The 19829-nt window shown below is 35.4% G+C and overlaps 1 protein-coding gene across 50 annotated transcripts in view; it reads left to right on the top strand.

Annotated features, from left to right (window-relative positions):
- Nucleotides 1–19829, top strand: part of LOC120081480 (pyrophosphate--fructose 6-phosphate 1-phosphotransferase subunit beta 1-like) — a 34920-nt gene that overhangs the window by 4626 nt on the left and 10465 nt on the right. For 15 of the 50 annotated variants that reach the window (XR_005482843.1, XR_005482846.1, XR_005482839.1 and 12 more), the window contains exons 3-10: nucleotides 6259–6416; nucleotides 6513–6628; nucleotides 6882–7305; nucleotides 7469–8687; nucleotides 8820–8991; nucleotides 9566–11741; nucleotides 11963–12031; nucleotides 19043–19149. Coding sequence is in view for 32 of the 50 variants with exons in the window: in XM_039036397.1 (XP_038892325.1) it covers nucleotides 11649–11741; nucleotides 11963–12031; nucleotides 19043–19149 (269 nt within the window). In the remaining 18 variants the exon portion in view is untranslated. Of the gene's footprint in view, nucleotides 1–1887; nucleotides 2047–4510; nucleotides 4576–4650; nucleotides 4685–4889; nucleotides 5091–6258; nucleotides 6417–6492; nucleotides 6629–6881; nucleotides 7306–7468; nucleotides 8992–9565; nucleotides 11742–11962; nucleotides 12032–12338; nucleotides 12588–14421; nucleotides 14569–18355; nucleotides 18791–19042; nucleotides 19150–19829 lie in introns of those variants that run through there. The other 35 variants (XR_005482850.1, XR_005482853.1, XR_005482852.1 and 32 more) reach the window with 33 other exon arrangements.

The raw sequence follows: 19829 nt of genomic DNA, 5'->3' as shown, positions 1-19829 counted from the left end.
TGTACAATTCTAGAATTGCTAAACTACATGTTCAAGCACAAACATCAAGCTTCCTCCTGTGATTTTATTTTATTATTTTTTCTGTTGTTTAAGTTTTCTATTTTTTTTCTGAGTTGGACCTCATTATATTCAAATTGTCTATTTTTTCTTTGTTTAAACCTCATTATCTTCTTTACCATAGAAATTCTAAATAAATATATTAAAGAAAGAAAGCATCTCTTTTGAGGAGTTAATAGAGAGAAAAAATAAGGATACAAGTTTCCAGACAGTATATGAACAAAAATAAAATTTAAAAGAAATCTTCATTTAGAAAGATCTTAATATAAAAATGGGGATAAACTCTTTTTTATTATCTTTCTACTTATATTATTTCGCCCTCTATTCCTTCGCCCCTCTCACTATTTCACTCTTTTTCTTTGCCTTCTCTCCCATATAATTTAAAGTAATAAGAAAAAAATAATTATTTGTAATTTAAACTAGAAAAATATTGAACAATTAAGTAATGAAAATTTATGTACTATATATGAACCTATAAATTTAAATAATGTCTATTTTGGTCCCTATAACATGATTTTTTTGAAAGCACAATTGACAACAAGTATTTTAAAAGCTACAACAATTCCTAACTAAGCCTAGCCTATATATGAAAGTGAAGGGTTTGAATCATTACTTCAATATGAAATTTAAGGGTTTGTCCCTTTTTGGTGTGTTCTCTCTTTGTTTGCTTCCTCTTGTCCTAATTTTCTCTTGTAATTACAACATCAGCCTCTCTTCATTCCAGTTTTGTACACTTTTTTTCATTGCATGCGAGCCCATGGACTTTTCTCTTTGATTTCATATATCTGTGCTTCAATGTCATTAATGTCTTCAATTGGTGACCTCCTTGACTTGTAATTAGCGTCATTAACGTCTTCAATTGGAGCCCATGGACTTGTAATTAGTGAAGGTTCAATTGTAGAATGAATGTTTAATATTTTTTTGTGAAAGGGTGGCTGTAGAGCTGTTCATGGAAAAGTTAAAAAAATCATATATTTAAAAAGGTAATTGGTTGAGAATTATTTATTAAAAATTAGGTGCAACGTGCAAGTGATCCTAATTATTACTATGAAAATGCATATAAGAATTAATGTCGATTGGATTGATCAAAATAAAATTTGTTAAGTACGAGCAATTTAACTAACTAATGTTTTGTTTATCTATTATTATTATTTTTTTTTTTTTGTTTTTGAGTTCGATATTGGCTAACTAATGTCAATTTATATAGGTCTGGTTAGTTTCTTTGTATATTAAATTAACTCTAACCACCGAGAGGGAGAGGAAGACGTAAATAAAGTAGAGCAAGTGTTTAAAGCCTTGGTTGCTTTGTCTGTTTCCAAGCCACTGCACTAGATGCACATGTAATCGTATAGAAGCTTTCAATGTACGGACAAAATCTTTCACTCGTGATTGGACGATCTGACTCTGTCTTTCCAAATGAAAAGATGATATATTAAAAGAGATAGAACAAGGCGTATTTCACCAAAAATTTTCTACACATGATCTTGAAAGAAATAGTGACATCATTGTGTAACAAATTTATTCGGAGGATAATCTGACAGACTTATTTATGAAGTCATTACCTACCGCAACCTTTGAAAAATTGGTGTGCACAACATTGGGATGTAGCTGTCACACCCCGTCCTGAGCCCGCCTCCTAAGCCCGAGGGGAGGCGTGAAGGACCACAAATACCACAATTTTGTGATACCTACTGCCCATTTGAACCTCTTTACTCTCATAAAACTTTAAGTCAAAGATGTAAACAATAAGTGTTTGACTAAGATGTAAACAATAATTGTTTGACTAAACTCATTTTATTACAAACAATATAACGTTTATACAACTTTCAGGCTTAATTACAACGTTTACATCAGCATCTCTAAAACTCGGAAGCGTGACTGTGGCTGTGGTAGACTTTGACAATAGTAACACCCTGGAACTCCCCATCATTCGCTACCTGGGAAGAAAACATGAAAGAAAAGAATGAGCTTCAAGAAGCTCAGTGAGTGGTAAGTAACTTCTAAGTCTATTTCAACTCATAAAAATACAAGCATATCACAAATACAAGGTTAATACTCAAACCTCAGCCTTGAATGAGTCTGTTCTCAACTCTATCTACATGCATGGTAGATAGTTAAACTGATACTACACATAATGAGTTTGTTCTCAAATTCTACCTACACACACGGTAGATAGTTAAAGTGATACTGGTCATAAACACTTAATCTCTTGCGGTCCTTATGTTTCCTATGCCTATTGACCCCCAGACCATCCCGCTCACATAATTTTATTCTCATTCTAAATTACTCATTCACAACATAAGCATACACATATATTCTAAAAGATATGCTTAAGACTTAAAGGAAATTACCACTCACCTTGGTAGGGTAGGAACCTTTCGCTCAGTTCCTTGGTTTCCTCGGGTGCTCTTTTGAACCCTAAATTCCAGATTCAACTTTAAGCTCAGATTACTCATCATTGTAAGCCTTATTTCAAGATACTTCCTCCTACAAACTTGTTCTGAAATGTCTCAGGAAGCTTACCTTAAAATCTCAGCTCAGAACTTCTCGTGGTTTGACCGGAATTCTCTGATCATCAAGACTGGCCCAAGCTTATCCGAGAACTCGACCCTTCTGTCTTTTCTTCACCCTCCAGCCTGATTCCTTGGAGCTTCTTCTCCAGCAACCCAACCATGAAAACTAGACTCTCAGAGTTTTCAGGTGGCTTTGAAATCACTCAAAACACACGAGTATTCTGGGAGAACTCCTCATCCCAAGTTGATGCTACTTTCGACAACATCTCCTCCTCTTGGAACCTTTTGATGTTGGCATGGTCTTGCTACCAACGCATTCTTTTCATGTTCAACGCATAGCTTCCTCTGAATCTGCCTTCTAACACTCGTCCTAGTGTTCTTTCAAGAGGATTTCGGGTTATGAACCGAAGAGAAGATTTGTGGTGGTATTTATAGGCCGAAGGAACCAATCCTTCTCATCTTACAAGGCTTCCAATGCATGACACCTCCTTCTTTAGAAACTTTTGGAGTGTTTGCACCAAGCTTTGCCACCACCTACTTCCTTGCCATTCACCTACTTCCATGCCACTCACCTACTTGTATGAAGTTTGAATTGTCTTCCTCATGCATAAAACTTCTTGTATGAAACTTTATTCGTCCAGCTCCTACTAACTCAAGCTGAACCTCCTATCGGTATAAGCCAACTGTCCGAGTGAATCCATCAGCCTTGTGTGATGCAAGCCTCAACAACGCATAAACACTTGGCCCATCGTCTAGTCTATTGTGTAGCTCCTGCACTTCATCGCATAGCTCCATCGTTTAGTTCATATCTCGCTGTCGCTTATCAGCTAGCCCTCTCGCTGTTGCCATCGTGTAGCGTCCGCGCCCATCACATAGCACTTATGCCCCATCGAACAGCTCCATCGTCTAGTGATCTCTCGCTGTCGCTCATCGTGTAGCGCTGACGCCTATCGTCTAACGCATCATGCCTATCGTCCAGCGTGTTCGCTTATTGTGTAGCAACATCGTCTAGCGCTTGCGTCTATCGCGTAATGTCCATCGTCTAGCGCTTCATCTATCGTGTAGCACTCACGCTTATCCTGTAGCGACCAAGCTCATCGTTTAAGCCTCTTTGCCAACACTTTGGCCAACATGCGTCCATACCTTACAAGCTCAACGCATGGTTGTCCTTGGCCTCGATGCTTGATTCCTTATGGCCTCTATAAACCTAGCCTCATTAGAGCCTTATGCGTTAATGTTTCCTGACACCAAATGCATGGTTTCTTTTTGACTTCACACTTGACCACTAGTTAAGGCTCAACTCAAAGCTACTAAAAGAAGATCTCTTCAAACACTTAGAATTTTCTTTTCCTTCACTAGAATTTTTTCTTATGGGATTTTTTCCTAGTAAGACTTTAATGAGCCATATTTTATATTTATAATGGGCATCAAAGGGGGAGTATTATAAATATTATAATAATAATAGATACCCGTTAGTGCCAAAGCTTCGTGTTCTAAAAGACCAAATGATATTCTCCTACTACCCCATGTATCTTCGAACGTGTAGTCTATATGTCTTATGAGTACACATCCTTAGTGTCTAACTAATTCTACCTCCTACTTGCCAATTCTCCTACAAATAATGGTCATTTTATGGATTTTGTTAGGTGGTGAGATTGATGAGAAATCCAAAAAAATTGGAAAATTAGTGGAGAAATTTTTATAATTTCAATTTTTTATTTTATATTCTTTTATCATTTATTTATATTGTATATTATTATTACTATATGTATTTATTATTATATTATAATTTTCCATATCCGTGTTTCGTTGTGCTCTCCGATTTTACAATAACATGCTGTTTTTTCATCTTTTATTGCATGAGAATTATTCTTATTTAAACAACTTGAAAGAATTTTTTTTAAAATAATGTTATTTTAATAATTATTAACAAAAAATAGAATTGAGCCGAAAGCATTGACAAAAATGGAGTGGTGGATTCGTGGACTTGGTACACGACTAATGAGTAAGCACTTAAATCGTGGACGGGGTCTATGGTTTTTTTCGCTTCACGTGAATCTGGCACACTTGGCACACGCAGATTGCCACATGTATAGGCATGCAACATTGACAAGGTAATCGTGGACCGAGTCCACAACTCTCCTAAATCTTGTACCTGACACTCGACTGAGTGGCTCTTTTTGGAGATTTAGCCCAATGGCTACCACTAGAAGTGTGCTAAGTTAGTCACAAGGAAACCTAATATTTCTTTCGAACTTTTAACTCTATAAACTTTGATGGCTTGCTTGTTTAGCTTGTCCCCTCTTTGAATGTGTACAGTTCAAGCAAGAAAATGGCTAGCAGGGCCGAGGAACCACAATGAACAGGACGACATAAGTTACACAATAATATGACCAGAGATATATATTCTTCTTTGTGCACTTCCCCATCTCAAACCTTCCTTTCTTTCTGCCTCTCTCTCACAACCGCTGTTCCCCTCCTATCATCGTGCACTGTTCTTCCTGTCGCTGCTAACCATAGGTAATGTTTTTATTTCAATATATGAGATTGTGCTTCATAGATCTAGTATTTTATTTAAATGAATGCATAAGAAAATATTTGGACTGTTTTGACTGGTCATAAAATAATATTTGGACTGTTTGGAGTTTTGATCTATTTGGACTGTTTGAACGGTTTAAAAGAGAGAAAAAAAAAAACTTTTTGGTCTGATCATAAAATAGAGTTTAGATTATCTTTTGAAATGATATTGGATTGGACTATTAGTATTAACGTATTAAGTTAGACTTTTTGCGTCCTAAAGATTTAGTCATTCTCACTACACCAAATGTTACTTTTTATATCATTGAAGCATATCATTTATTCAAAACAGCTATTAAAAGGTTGGGGGAAAAGGGCGAAAATAAATTTTTAGTCTCTCGCTCTTGGCATGTTCGGAATTTGATTTATCTTTGAGGTAACACTTGAAGATTCCCTTTTCTTCTTAGCAATCTATTTAAATCCATCTCTCCCTCGCATTGAAACTCTCTCTCTCTTTCATTGTTTTCGCCATAAAAATTCTAGTCTCTTGCTGGCCAAATCCTCACCTCAGGGGCTCCATCCATTTCATCCACAAGTTCTTTCCTCTTATTCTAGTCAAGTCATTTTTCTTCATCTTCTTGACCTTATCGAACACTCAATATTCCACTTCTTTCATTGATTCAATCTTTCATTTCCTACCTCTCTCGCCTTTCATCGCTAATGCCAATGTTTCCCCCATCATTGCACCTTCTCCGCCAGAGATCGGCTGTGTTTCTACTGTGTATAGCGAAGTCCAAGCCCACCGTATCGATCAACCTCTCCCTTTTCCCTCTGTCCTCAAAACCCCCTTCAAAATCCTCGATGGTCCTTCTAGCTCCGCCATTGGTAATCTGTGTGATTATTATCCATAGATCATTTACTTTCTCTTTTGTTTTTGGAGTTTCTAGCCTTCATAACGTGTTTTTTTTTACTCTGTTTGGTAACTGAGTTGATTGATGTCTCGAAGGAAGAGTAATGACATGCATTGAGTTTTGTTTGTTCTTTTACTTGATTTGCTTATGATTGTAAATCTCGCTTTTGTTTGGAACTTGAGTTTTACAGAATGAGTTTGAGGCCAGTTGCTACTTCTTAAGGTTTTAGAGTGTTTGAGTAGTGCAATATGTGCGTGCAGATGAGATCGCGAAGCTGTTTCCTGGTCTTTTCGGCCAATCGTCGGCTGGTTGGTGCCAAGTGATTCCAGTTCGGTGCAGGTGAATAAGAAATTGAAGATCATAGTTGTCTAGGGTGGCCAAGCATCGGGAGGGCATAATGTGATTTCTGGACTATTTGGTAATCTCATTGTGTCCACATTTATAAATCAAGAATAAATGTTTGTTATTCTGTTCAAGTTGTGGCTAATTTGCAGCTTCTACGATTTTGGTGAAGATTACCTACACAGGTTCATTAAAAAGGAAGCACGTTGTATGGTTTCAAGGGTGGTCCTACAGGGATCATGAAATGTAGAACTGACTGCAGAATTTATCTACCCATATCGCAATCAGGTTAATTTTCTTAAAGGGATTTCTAGCTTTCACTTGTTAGAATTGTTAGTGTGAATATGTGCAGTCTTGATGCGAAGTGATTGCCATTTGAATGCAATTCTCGATTTAAATGCATTTTTCTTTTATCAGGGTGGTTTTGATATGATATGCAGTGGGAGGGATAAGATTGAAACTCTTTCTTCGTAGAATTTTTCATTTTGGGACGTCTTAGTTGTAGTCAAGGCATTAATTGACAGTTCATTCTATTTTTCAGTTTAAGCAAGCTGAAGAAACTGCTCAGAAGCTTGATCTGGATGGCCTTGTGTAATGGTGGAGATTGATTCCAACACAAATGCCCGTCTCCTGCGGAACTTGGAAACTTTAGATATTTTTCAGAACTATGAAATTTGTTTATTGCCTCCCTCCTTTTTGCTCTCTCTTTCTCTCTCTCATGGTCATATATGGATAAGCTATTATATGTTATTTTTATTGAAGAAATATAAGGTTGAGTAATTAATTACTCTAGGTACCATTTTTATTGTGTGCAAAGACTGTATTTTATTTTCCCCTTCTTTTTGTTGTTTTCAAATTAGGAGTAAGAATTTGAAAACCCGAGTGATTGGTTGCCCAAAAACTATTGATGGTGATCTCAAATGCAAAGAGGTCCCACAAGTTTTGGATTTGATTCTGCTTGCAAGGTACTCATTTCTCTTCGTAACTACTTTAGAATTCATATTTCGTTTGGACTCAACTTTGGTGACTGTTGCAAAGTTGAAGTAGTTTCTTCAAGAATTCAAGGGAAAAATGGAATGCCGCATTCATGAGATGAGACTCTTAATAGCTCTGCTCATGTTTATGCAGATATATTTAGAAATGATTGGTAATGTGAATGGTTGATGCTCGATCTACAGGAAAATATACCACTGTAAGCATTTTGTTTAATGAAATTGAAACTAAAAATAGTTCTGATGTGCTGACATTTTCATAATAACTAAATTATTGACATTATCAGTATTTTCAAGTTCAGATATGTCCACTTTTTTAAAAATATATATTTATAAATAAATAAATAATATTAATAATAAAGCCCATCTTGTTGCTTCATCTGTAAAAAACAGAGCACTTCTCTCTGCTCAATTTTATTAACCTTCTCTGAGATTGTACAATCATTGTTGTGATGTTGTGATGTTGATACCTTTTTCTTTCTCACTCAAGTTTCAAGTTTATTATCATATGGCAAGTGTACATATATCCATAGTTGGACGGCTTATGGGTCGTGCCGCTTCTCACATCACACTGGAGTGTGCTTTGCAAACTCATCCAAATATTACTATTATTGGAGAAAAGGTAGCTGCTTTATTTAAACTACTTAAGATAGAAATCTTTGTCAAGGAGGACATTTATCTCCACGTGCTTTACCAGATAGAAATCTTTGTCAAGAAGGGCATTTACCTCCACGTGCTTTACCCTAGGGTTATTTATTCTCTTTGAGAACTAGACTTTGTCTCATTAATAACTAATAATCTCTGCAACAGATACTCTCATGTAAACATGAAAATTGAAATTGTTGAGTCAGTTAATATATCCTGTTTTAGAATTTCATGTTCTTGCATTTTTACATGGAATGGTAAATATCCAACAAAACTTAAGGGTAAAGATGAAAAATTTGTGATAAACAAAGGATTCATGGAATTAGGTTGAAACTTTTAATATGGTGCAATGGAACTAAGTATTGACATCCCATATCATAAGTGATATCGGATGCCTTTTTTGTCAGCTTTGAAAACTTTGTTCTCGACCACCTTGTTGTAGTTGACTCATGGAGATTTAATGGTTTTGAATGTATGCAGGCGAAAAAATTTCCAGACAAAAAATAATTTGTTTTGAATGTTGACTCATTTATTAATATAGCTTTAGTTTATAGGGTACATCGAATTTACAATGTGTTTTGCAGGTTGCGGCTAAGCTTACCAAAACGTTACAGACTACATTGTCCATGTAATTAGTAAATGTTCTGAACTTGGTTATTAATTATGGTGTTGTACTTGTTCCCGAGGGTTTGATTGACTTCATTCTGGAGGTATTTCTCTTGTTATTGTAACTAATTGTGCTTATGTCTTTTGGGTTGTATGCCCACTATCCACTAAACCAAGATTCTCGGGATCAATATGTCACTCTTGAGCTGATATCATTTATAACCCGCTTTCTATAGGTGCAACAGCTTATTTCGGAACTCAATGAAATTCTTGCCCGATGATATTATAGATGAGGATAAGTTATGGAAAAAGAAACTTACTACTCAATCTCACCACCTTTTTTAATTTTTCCCATAAGCAATCCAAGAACAATTGTTGCTCGAAAGAGATCCACACGGCAATGTTCAAGTAATTGTTTTTTCTTTTTTCCATAGATTCCTTGTTTGATTAACTACATTATATCTTATCTTACATATCCGGTTGCCAAAATAGAAATTGAAAAAATGCTTATTCAAATGGTTGAAACTGAGTTGGAAAAGAGAAGGCAAGAAGGTGCATGTAATGGGCGGCCAATTCAAGGGGCAGTCACATTTCTTAGGGAACTTATTCTATTCGTGTTTGAACTTTTACTGTTTTACTTAAACGCTCCTGTTTAATAATTTAGTGATAGCACATATTATATTTAGCACTTGGGTAGTAGGCAAATCAATTGAGATCTAAAAAACATGCATGTTCGTAAATGCATTAAGATCTTTTAAATTCATATTTGATAATTAGGGGTACCAACTATCTAGACTTCCATTATGAACTTGTAAAGAATATGGCCAATCAAGTGATGGGTTAGGCTTACAGCTAATTGACTTTCAAATGTAAACTTATGAATGGTACGAGCGAATGGCCATGAGATGATACGAAAAAAATTGTACTTTGCTGGTTAGTGCTTTGTGTATTATCTCTGTTTATTTCTTCTTTTGACTTATAGGTACAAAGGGATGTGTGGTTTACCCACGAACTTTGATTCAACTTATTGCTATGCTTTGGGTTACACTACTGGAGCAGCTCCAGAGTAGATTATTATTCAGCAAAAGGGTGGTGGACGGTCATGATAGAAGGGTTTTGTCGTTAGAAAACAAGGGAATTTATTCGTTGAAATCAATGGTCAATCACCTCTCTGTCTTCACCTTTAGAAAGAGGTTTGGAGAAAGCTCTTCGGAAATCCAAAAGTCCCCGACAGGTCAATATCACGGTTTGGATAATGATTTTTGGTTCATTGAATTGCACGGAAACTCTGTAAAGGAATCTCTGACAGGTCAAGATTATTAGTCTTTATCTTTAGTTAGTCCTTTCTTTGATTTTTGAATTGTTTTCAGTTGGTCCTTGCACAGGTTTGTTCTGTTGTAATTTTGGGATTATCTTTTGTTTTTGTATTTGAGTATTTTGGTTAACAACGAACTATGTTTGATGTCTGTGTAAGGAGATGATGAGGGTACTAAGGGGGTGTCAACCTAGTTGAGATGTCCTGGCGCACCTCTTGATCCAATCTTTTACTGCTCTTTGTATCGATCTCGTACTTCGAGCATTAGTCTCAATTCATTAATTCAATGAAGAGACTCGTTTCTGTTTAAAAAAAGTGCTTATTAAATTTATCCCCATCCTTTGTCATTTTTCTTGGGTTTTTGGTGGTGTCGATGCCTTCACAACTCACTTTTTGTTAATTTACGAAAGTATTTCAGCAGGAGAATTACCTTGCTAATTGGATCCAGGTTTGGATGTTTGCCTTCTATGGGCAATGTTAATAATTTATGTGATCTCAGCCTGAGTTTTGAAGCTTGTGTTACATTAGCATTTTGTGTCTGCAGGCATTGTTCAATTCCTTGCCACCAGGGGATTACAAAAATGGGCTGTTGGTTTTAGGAGGCAGTGGTCGCTATTTTGATAAAGAGGCCGCACAGGTCTCTTCTAGAGCTTTTATTTTTTCTTAATTCAGTAGTCTAGTTTCCTTGCATATGTTTTGCAGATTATCATCAAAATTGCTGTTGGAAATGCTATCAGTAAATTATTGGTTGGACAGTAAGTTGATCAACCCTGGACTAATTTCCAAATGCTGTGGCCTTTTCCCTTATATTTTCATGTTCAAAAAGTTAATCTACGACTTCTCTTTTGGACATGCATGTACGATGTACCAACTACCGAGTATCATTTGATGATATAGTTCACAGTAAACTTGAATGTGCATGCTTTTTGATTCTTGAATCTTGTCTAGAATCATGGATGCTTATTTCGTATTTTACTTTTTAAATAAGAAAAGATTTTATTAATCATGAAAAACAAGAACTAAAGGAAGATATCCTCCTTAACCAAACCCCACGGATTTGTGTAGCAATTTATTTCATATTAATATTTGAAGAAACCATCATGGGTTGGCCTGGTAAATAAGCGAACATCTCCTTGATAAAAGGCTAAGATATTGGATTGACACGTATCTTCTCTACGTCAGCCTCAACCCCTTGTCTGATACCCAATGTTTGATTACTTTTGTAGCCTGTGAGATCCTCTAGGATTATTATAGGTAAATCCGTAATTCAGAAAATTATTGCTTTTGACTAATAGTGGTAGCCTGATGGATGCATTGTGATGGTAATGAGTAATGACAATCTTATTTGGGGATTAGAAATGTTAACTTTTGCTGAAAAACAATTTTAAGGAGAAGTGTGTAAAATATAATGAAATTTATAGGGTAGTGGTTTTAAATGGTAAAACTACTAAAAATATTTTCAAATATAGCAAAATGTCATTATCTATCAATGATAGACCACGATAGACCGCGATGACACTGATAGATGCCGATAGACTGGGATAGATGTCTATCGCAGTCTATCGCTGATGAACAGTGACATTTTACTATATTTATAAATAAGTTAACTCATTTTCCTTTATTTGAAAAAAATTTATATGATACAAGGAAGGTATTTTGTCCACACAAGCTGTCTTCAAGTTTGCTTTATAGATCTATTATATCATCAAGCATTTTGGAGTGACATTTAATTACTTCCTTTGCCTTCTGCATGATCTTTTTTTGTTCTACACAGGCCAACGAAGGATTTATAATGAGTGCAAGTCACAATCTAGGTGGACCTGAATACGACTGGGGTATTAAGGTAATTTTTTTTAAAAAAAAAATATTTTGCATTGCCTTTTATATTTAATTAAATGAAACTATTGGTAAAAATGCAACCTTTTGATGAAGCATAATGTTTTTGTTGCATAATGTTTTTGTTGCAAAATGTTGAAAATTATGACCTTTATCTTATAATCCATGACAACACTACAATAATGATGTATCTATATTTATCTGACTTGAATGCATTTGACTTTTCAGTTAACTTATAGCAATGGGCAACCTGCACCTGAATCAATTACAGACAAAATATATGGAAACACCATTTCTGTAAGTACACGTTATGTGATTGGTTCATTTTGTTATTTTTTTTCATTCAGTTTCTTGTTTACTTTCAAAGTAGTCAATTTTCTTATTATATTGCATTCAATATTTCGTACATTTTTATTCTTTTCTTGTTTATATTAAAGTTCCCTTTGAGTCGTATGGGTCCACAGTCCTCTTGTGAAGTACCTATTTATTTGTTTTGCTATTCTTACGTTCTCACTTCTTGGTGGAAACTAAAAATCCCATAGAAAGTTCATTTATTTTCTTGGTTGGTTCTTTGGGAACTATTAATATCTTCCATGTCTTGCAGAAAACCTCCTATATGGGCCTGAAGTGGCAAGTTTTGTAGAGCATAGCCGAGTTCTTAACATTTACCATGGTTGTCCTTTTTCCACTAGAGTCTCAAGGTGTTTTTGGTTGGGATTTGTTTTAAGCCTTTTCTTTTTGCTAAGGTTAGGTGTTCATCCGATGTTGGTGGAGGCCTTTATCTGTATGTAAATTGATTAATTGCATGGAGACCAAATGTGTTTTAAATGAAAATTTTCGTTTCATTTAAAAAGAACATATTAAAAATTGATGATAGAGACATAGGCTTCGTTTAGAATTGCGGTGAAAGTAGGAAAAAGTGATTTTGAATAATTGATTCAAAGTGTTTGGAAACTTTTTTTTTTTTTTAATTTTTTTAATTTATACAAAATCAACTTCAAAGTTCTTTGATTTTCAAATCTCCTCAACTGTAGCTTTTGATTCTAGCTTCCTGAACAATGAAAAACAATTTCTTTCCATTATTTACCCTTTTTTTTTTTCATGCAAGTCCTTCTGCAGTTACATATCTTTTGTACAATTCTAGAATTGCTAAACTACATGTTCAAGCACAAACATCAAGCTTCCTCCTGTGATTTTATTTTATTATTTTTTCTGTTTAAGTTTTCCTTATTTTTTTCTGAGTTGGACCTCATTATCTTCAAATTGTCTATTTTTTCTTTGTTTAAACCTCATTATCTTCTTTTCCAATGTTCTTTACCATAGCAATTCTAAGTAAATATATTAAAGAAAGAAAGCATCTCTTTTGAGGAGTTAATAGAGAGAAAAATAAGGATTACAAGTTTCCAGACAGTATATGAATAAAAATAAAATTTAAAAGAAATCTTCATTTAGAAAGATCTTAATATAAAAATGGGGTTAAACTCCCTTTTATTATCTTTCTATTTGTATTATTTCGCTCTCTATTCCTTCGGCTCTCTCACTATTTGCCTTCTCTCCCATATAATTTAAAGTAATAAGAAAAAAATATTATTTGTAATTTAAATTAGAAAAATATTGAACAATTAAGTAATGAAAATTTATGTACTATATATGAACTTATAAATTTAAATAATGTCTATTTTGGTCGCTATAACATGATTTTTTTGAAAGCACAATTGACAACAAGTATTTTAAAAGCTACAACAATTTCTAACTTAGCCTAGCCTATATATGAAAGTGAAGGGTTTGAATCATTACTTCAATATGAAATTTAAGGGTTTGTCCCTTTTTGGTGTGTTCTCTCTTTGTTTGCTTCCTCATGTCCTAATTTTCTCTTGTAATTACAGCATTAGCCTCTCTTCATTTCAGTTTTGTACACTTTTTTTAAGAAAAAAAGAAAAGAAAAGATCATTGCATGCGAGCCCATGGACTTTTCTCTTTGATTTCATGAATCTCTGCTTCAGTGTCATTAACGTCTTTAATTGGTGACCTCCTTGACTTGTAATTAGCGTCATTAACGTCTTCAATTGGAGCCCATGGACTTGTAATTAGTGACGGTTCAATTGTAGAATGAATGTTTAATATTTTTTTTGTGAAAAGGTGGCTGTAGAGCTGTTCATGGAAAAGTAAAAAAAAATCATATGATTTAAAAAGGTAATTGGTTGAGAATTATTTATTAAAAATTAGGTGCAACGTGCAAGTGATCTTAATTATTAGTACGAAAATGCATATAAGAATTAATGTCGATTGGATTGATCAAAATAAAATTTGTTAAGTACGAGCAATTTGACTAACTATATTTTGTTTATCTATTATTATTATTATTATTTTTTTTTTTTTGAGTTCGATATTGGCTAACTAATGTCAATTTATATAGGTCTGGTTAGTTTCTTTATATATTAAATTAACTCTAACCACCGAGAGGGAGAGGAAGACGTAAATAAAGCAGAGCAAGTGTTTAAAGCCTTGGTTGCTTTGTCTGTTTCGAAGCCCGAGGGGAGGCGTGAATGACCGCAAATACCACAATTTTGTGATACCTACTACCCATCTTATTTATTCTCATAAAACTTTAAGCCAAAGATGTAAACAACAATTGTTTGACTAAACTCATTTTATTACAAACAATATAACGTTTATACAACTTTCAGGCTTAACTACAACGTTTACATCAGCAACTCTAAAACCCGAAATCGTTACTGTGGCTGTGGCAGTCTTTGACATTAGCAACACCCTGGAACTCCCCACCTTTCGTTACCTGGGAAGAAAAGAATGAGCTTCAAGAAGCTCAGTGAGTGGTAAGTAACTTATAAGTCTTTCAACTCAAAAAAATACAAGCATATCACATATACGAGGTTAATACTCAAACCTCAGCCTTGAATGAGTCTGTTCTCAACTCTATTTACACGCATGGTAGATAGTTAAACTGATACTACTCATAATGAGTTCGTTCTCAAATTCTACCTACACACACGGTAGATAGTTAAAGTGATACTGGTCATAAACGCTTAATCTCTTGCGTTCCTTATGTTTCCTATGCCTATTGACCCCCTGACCATCCTGTGAGGTTCTGCTTCCGAGTTCAAGAACTAGGTCTATTGACCTCATGACCATCCCGCTCACATAATTTCATTCTCATTCTAAATTACTCATTCACAACATAAGCATACACATATATTCTAAAAGATATGCTTAAGACTTAAAGGAAATTACCACTCACCTTGGTATGGTAGGAACCTTTCGCTCTAGAAGTTCCTTGGTTTCCTCGGGCTCTCTTTTGAACCCTAAATTCCAGATTCAACTTTAAGCTCAGATTACTCATCATTCTAAGCCTTATTTCGAGATATGTCCTTCTACAAACATGTTCTGAAATGTCTCAGGAAGCTTACCTTAAAATCTCAGCTCAGAACTCCTCGTGGTTTGGCTGGAATTCTCTGATCATCAAGACTGGCCCAAGCTTATCCGAGAACTCGACCCTTCCGTCTTTTCTTCACCCTCCAGCCTGATTCCTTAAAGCTTCTTCTTCGGCAGCCCAACCTTGAAAACTAGACTCTCAGAGTTTTCAGGTGGCTTTGGAATCACTCAAAACGCATGAGTATTCTAGGAGAACTCCTCGTCCTAAGTTGATGCTACTTTCGACAACATCTCCTCCTCTTGGAACCTTTTTATGTTTGCATGGTCTTGCTACCAACGCATGCTCTTCATGATCAACGCATAGCTTCCTCTGAATCTGCCTTCTAACACTCTTCCTAGTGTTTTTTCAAGAGGATTTCGGGTTATGAACCGAAGAGAAGAATTGTGGTGGTATTTATAGGCCAAAGGAATCGATCCTTCTCATCTTTCAAGGCTTCCAATCCATGACACCTCCTTCTTTAGAAACTTTTGGAGTGTTTGCACTAAGCTTTGCCACCACTACTTCCTTGCCATTCACCTACTTCCATGCCACTCACCTACTTGCATGAAGTTTGAGTTGTCTTCCTCATGCATAAAACTTCTTGCATGAAAATCTATTCGTCCCGCTCCTACTAACTCCAGCTCAACCTCCTCTCGGTATAAGCCAACTGTCCGGGTGAATCCATCAGCCTTGTGTGACGCAAGCCTCAACAACGCATAAACACTTGGCCATCGTCTAGTCTATTGTGTAGCTCCTGCACTTCATCGCATAGCTCCATCGTTTAGTTAATATTTCGCTGTCGCTTATCAGCTAGCCCTCTCGCTGTTGCCATCGTGTAGCGTCCGCGCCCATCACATAGCACTTACGCCCCATCGCACAGCTCCATCGTCTAGTGATCTCTCGTTGTTAACAATCTCGCTGTCGCTCATCGTGTACGTTGACGCCTATCGTCTAACGCATCATGCCTATCGTCCAGCGTGTCCGCTTATCGTGTAGCAACATCGTCTAGCACTTGCGTCTATCGCGTAATGTCCATCGTCTAGCGCTTCATTTATCGTGTAGCATTCACGCTTATCCTGTAGCGACCAAGCTCATCATTTAAGCCTCTTTGCCAACACTTTGGCCAACATGCGTCCATACCTTACAAGCTCAACGCATGGTTGTCCTTGGCCTCAATGCTTAATTCCTTATAACCTCTATAAACCTAGCCTCATTAGAGCCTTATGCGTTAATGTTTCCTGACACAAAATGCATGGTTTCTTTTTGACTTCACACTTGACCACTAGTTAAGGCTCAACTCAAAGCTACTAAAAGAAGATCTCTTCAAACACTTAGAATTTTCTTTTTCTTCAATATAGGATTTAACTTATACTTAGTTAATTCCCTTAATTACCTGCTTAAGTAGGGAAATTGAAATCCGGGTTTCACAGTGACTTAGAGATCTTAAGTGATGTTTTCATGAGGGGAAGCAAATATATTCTTTTAGAAGTATAAATTATATGAAATATGTACTATTTTTTCCTTCACTAGAATTTTTTCTCATGGGATTTATTCCTAGTAAGACTTTAATGAGCCATATTTTATATTTATAATGGGCATCAAAGGGGGAGTATTATAAATATTATAATAATAATAGATACCCGTTAGTGCCAAAGCTTGGTGTCCTAAAAGACCAAATGACTAAGTTTATTTGTGCCAAAGTTTAGCCATTGGTGTTCACGTCCCAAAAGCCATCTGCGATCTTCTCCTTTCACTTTCTTCCCCATCTCAAACCTTCCTTTCTTTCTGCCTCTCTCTCACAACCGCTATTCCCCACCTATTATCGTGTACTTTTCTTCCTGTCGCTGCTAACCATAGGTAATGTTTTTATTTCAATATATGAGAGTGTGCTTCATAGATCTAGTATTTTATTTGAATGAATGCATAAAAAAATTAGAGTTTTGATATATTTTGGTTGAAAGTTTGGGAGATCTAGTATGTGAAGGTTTTTTTTGTATATGATTTGAATTGTTTTTTCTTTTGTATGTTAATATTATAAATTAGACCGAAGATTTGGGCTCTAGTTGGGTTTCTTTTTTTTTAAAAGAAAATATTTGGATTGTTTTGACTGGTCATAAAATAATACTTGGACTGTTTGGAGTTTTGATCTATTTGAACTGTTTGAATGGTTTAAAAGATAGAAAAAAAAAAAACTTTTTGGACTGATCATAAAATAGAGTTTAGATTATCTTTTGAAATGATGTTGGATTGGACTATTAGTATTAACGTATTAAGTTAGACTATTTGCGTCCTAAAGATTTAGTCATTCTCACTACAACAAATATTACTTTTTATATCATTGAAGCATATTATTTATTCAAAACAGCTATTAAAAGGTTGGGGGAAAAGGGCGAAAATGAATTTTCAGTCTCTCGCTCTTGGCATGTTCGGAATTTGATTTATCTTTGAGGTAACACTTGAAGATTCCCTTTTCTTCTTAGCAATCTATTTAAATCCATCTCTCCCTCGCATTGAAACTCTTTCTCTCTCTCTCGTTGTTTTAGCCATAAAAATTCTAGTCTCTTGCTGGCCAAATCCTCACATCAGGGACTTATATGGAGCTTATGCATAGTGGAGCAAGTGGGAGAACCGAAATCCCTTCTTAGAGTGTGATCCATTTCATCCACAAGCTCTTTCCTCTTATTCTAGTCAAGTCCTTTTTCTTCATCTTCTTGACCTTATCGAACACTCAATATTCCACTTCTTTCATTGATTCAATCTTTCATTTCCTACCTATCTCGCCTTCCATCGCTAATGCCGATGTTTCCCCCATCATTGCATCTTCTCCACCAGAGATCGGTTGTGTTTCTACTGTGTATTGCGAAGTTCTAGCCCACCGTATCGATCAACCTCTCCCTTTTCCCTCTGTTCTCAAAAACCCCTTCAAAATCCTCGATGGTCCTCCTAACTCCGCCGCCGGCAATCTGGGTGATTATTATCCATAGATCATTTACTTTCTCTTCTGATTTTGGAGTTTCTAGCCTTCATAACGTGTTTTTTTTACTTTGTTTGGTAACTGAGTTGATTGATGTCTCAAAGGAAGAGTAATGACATGCATTGAGTTTTGTTTGTTCTTTTACTGTGTTTTGCTTATGATTGTAAATCTCGCTTTTGTTTGGAACTTGAGTTTTACTGAATGCGTTTGAGGCCAGTTGCTACTTCTTCAGGTTTTGAGTGTTTGAGTTGTGTGTTATATGCACGTGCGATGAGATCGCGAAGCGTTTCCTGGTCTTTTCGGCCAATCGTCTGTTGGTTGGTGCCAAGTGATTCCAGTTTGGGGCAGGCGAATAAGAAATTGAAGAGATCGGAGTTGTCTAGTTTGGTGGCCAAGCACCGGGAGGGCATAATGTGATTTCTGGACTATTTGGTAGTCTTATTGTGTCCACATTTATAAATCAAGAATAAATGTTTGTTATTCTGTTCAAGTTGTGGCTAATTATAGCAGCTTCTAAGATTTTGGTGAAGATTACCTACAGGTTCATGCAAAAGGAAGCACGTTGTATGGTTTCAAGGGTGGTTCTGCAGGGATCATGAAATGTAAATATATAGAATTGACGGCAAAATTTATCTACCCATATCGCAATCAGGTTAATTTTCTTGAAGGGATTTCTAGCTTTCACTTGTTAGAATTGTTAGTGTGAATATGTGCAGTCTTGATGTGAAGTGATTGCTATTTGAATGCAATTCTTGATTTAAATGTGTTTTTCTTTTATCAGGGTGGTTTTGATATGATATGCAGTGGGAGGGATAAGATTGAAACTCTTTCTTCCTAGAATTTTCATTTTGAGATGTCTTAGTTTTAGTCAAGGCATTAATTGACAGTTCTGTTCTATTTTCAGTTTAAGCAAGTTGAAGAAACTGCTCAGAAGTTTGATTTGGATGGCCTTGTTATAATTGGTGGAGATGATTCCAACACAAATGTCTGTCTCCTCGTTGAAAAGTTTAGGTATTTTTCAGAACTATGAAATTTGTTTATTGCCTTCCTTTTTGCTCTCTCTTTCTCACTCTCATGGTCATATATGGATAAGCTATTATATGTTATTTTTATCGAAGAAATATAAGGTTGAGTAATTAATTACTCTAGGATACCATTTTATTTGTGTGCAAAGACTGTTATTTATTTTTCCCCTTCTTTTTGTTGTTTTTAAATATTATGAGTAAGAATTTGAAAACACGAGTGATTGGTTGCCTAAAACCTATTGATGGTGATCTCAAATACAAAGAGGTCCCCACCAGTTTTGGATTTGATTCTGCTTGCAAGGTACTCATTTCTCTTCGTAACTACTTTAGAATTCATATTTCGTTTAGACTCAACTTTGGTGACTGTTGCAAAGTTGAAGTAGTTTCTTCAAGAATTCAAAGAAAAAATGGAATGTCGCATTCATGAGATGAGACTCTTAATAGGCTCTGCTGATGTTTATGAAGATATATTTAGAAATGATTGGTAATGTGATGGTTGATGCTCGATCTATAAGGAAAATATTACCACTGTAAGCATTTTGCTTAATGAAATTGAAACTAAAAATAGTTATGATGTGCGGACATTTTCATAATAATTGAATTTATTGACATTACCAGTATTTCAAGTTCAGATATGTCTACTTGTTTAAAACTATATATTTATAA

Source organism: Benincasa hispida, chromosome 7, assembly GCF_009727055.1.
Source record: "Benincasa hispida cultivar B227 chromosome 7, ASM972705v1, whole genome shotgun sequence".
Taxonomy (NCBI): domain Eukaryota; kingdom Viridiplantae; phylum Streptophyta; class Magnoliopsida; order Cucurbitales; family Cucurbitaceae; genus Benincasa; species Benincasa hispida.
The sequence above is the reverse complement of the archived record's forward strand: the minus strand, read 5'-3'. Positions and strand labels throughout refer to the sequence as shown.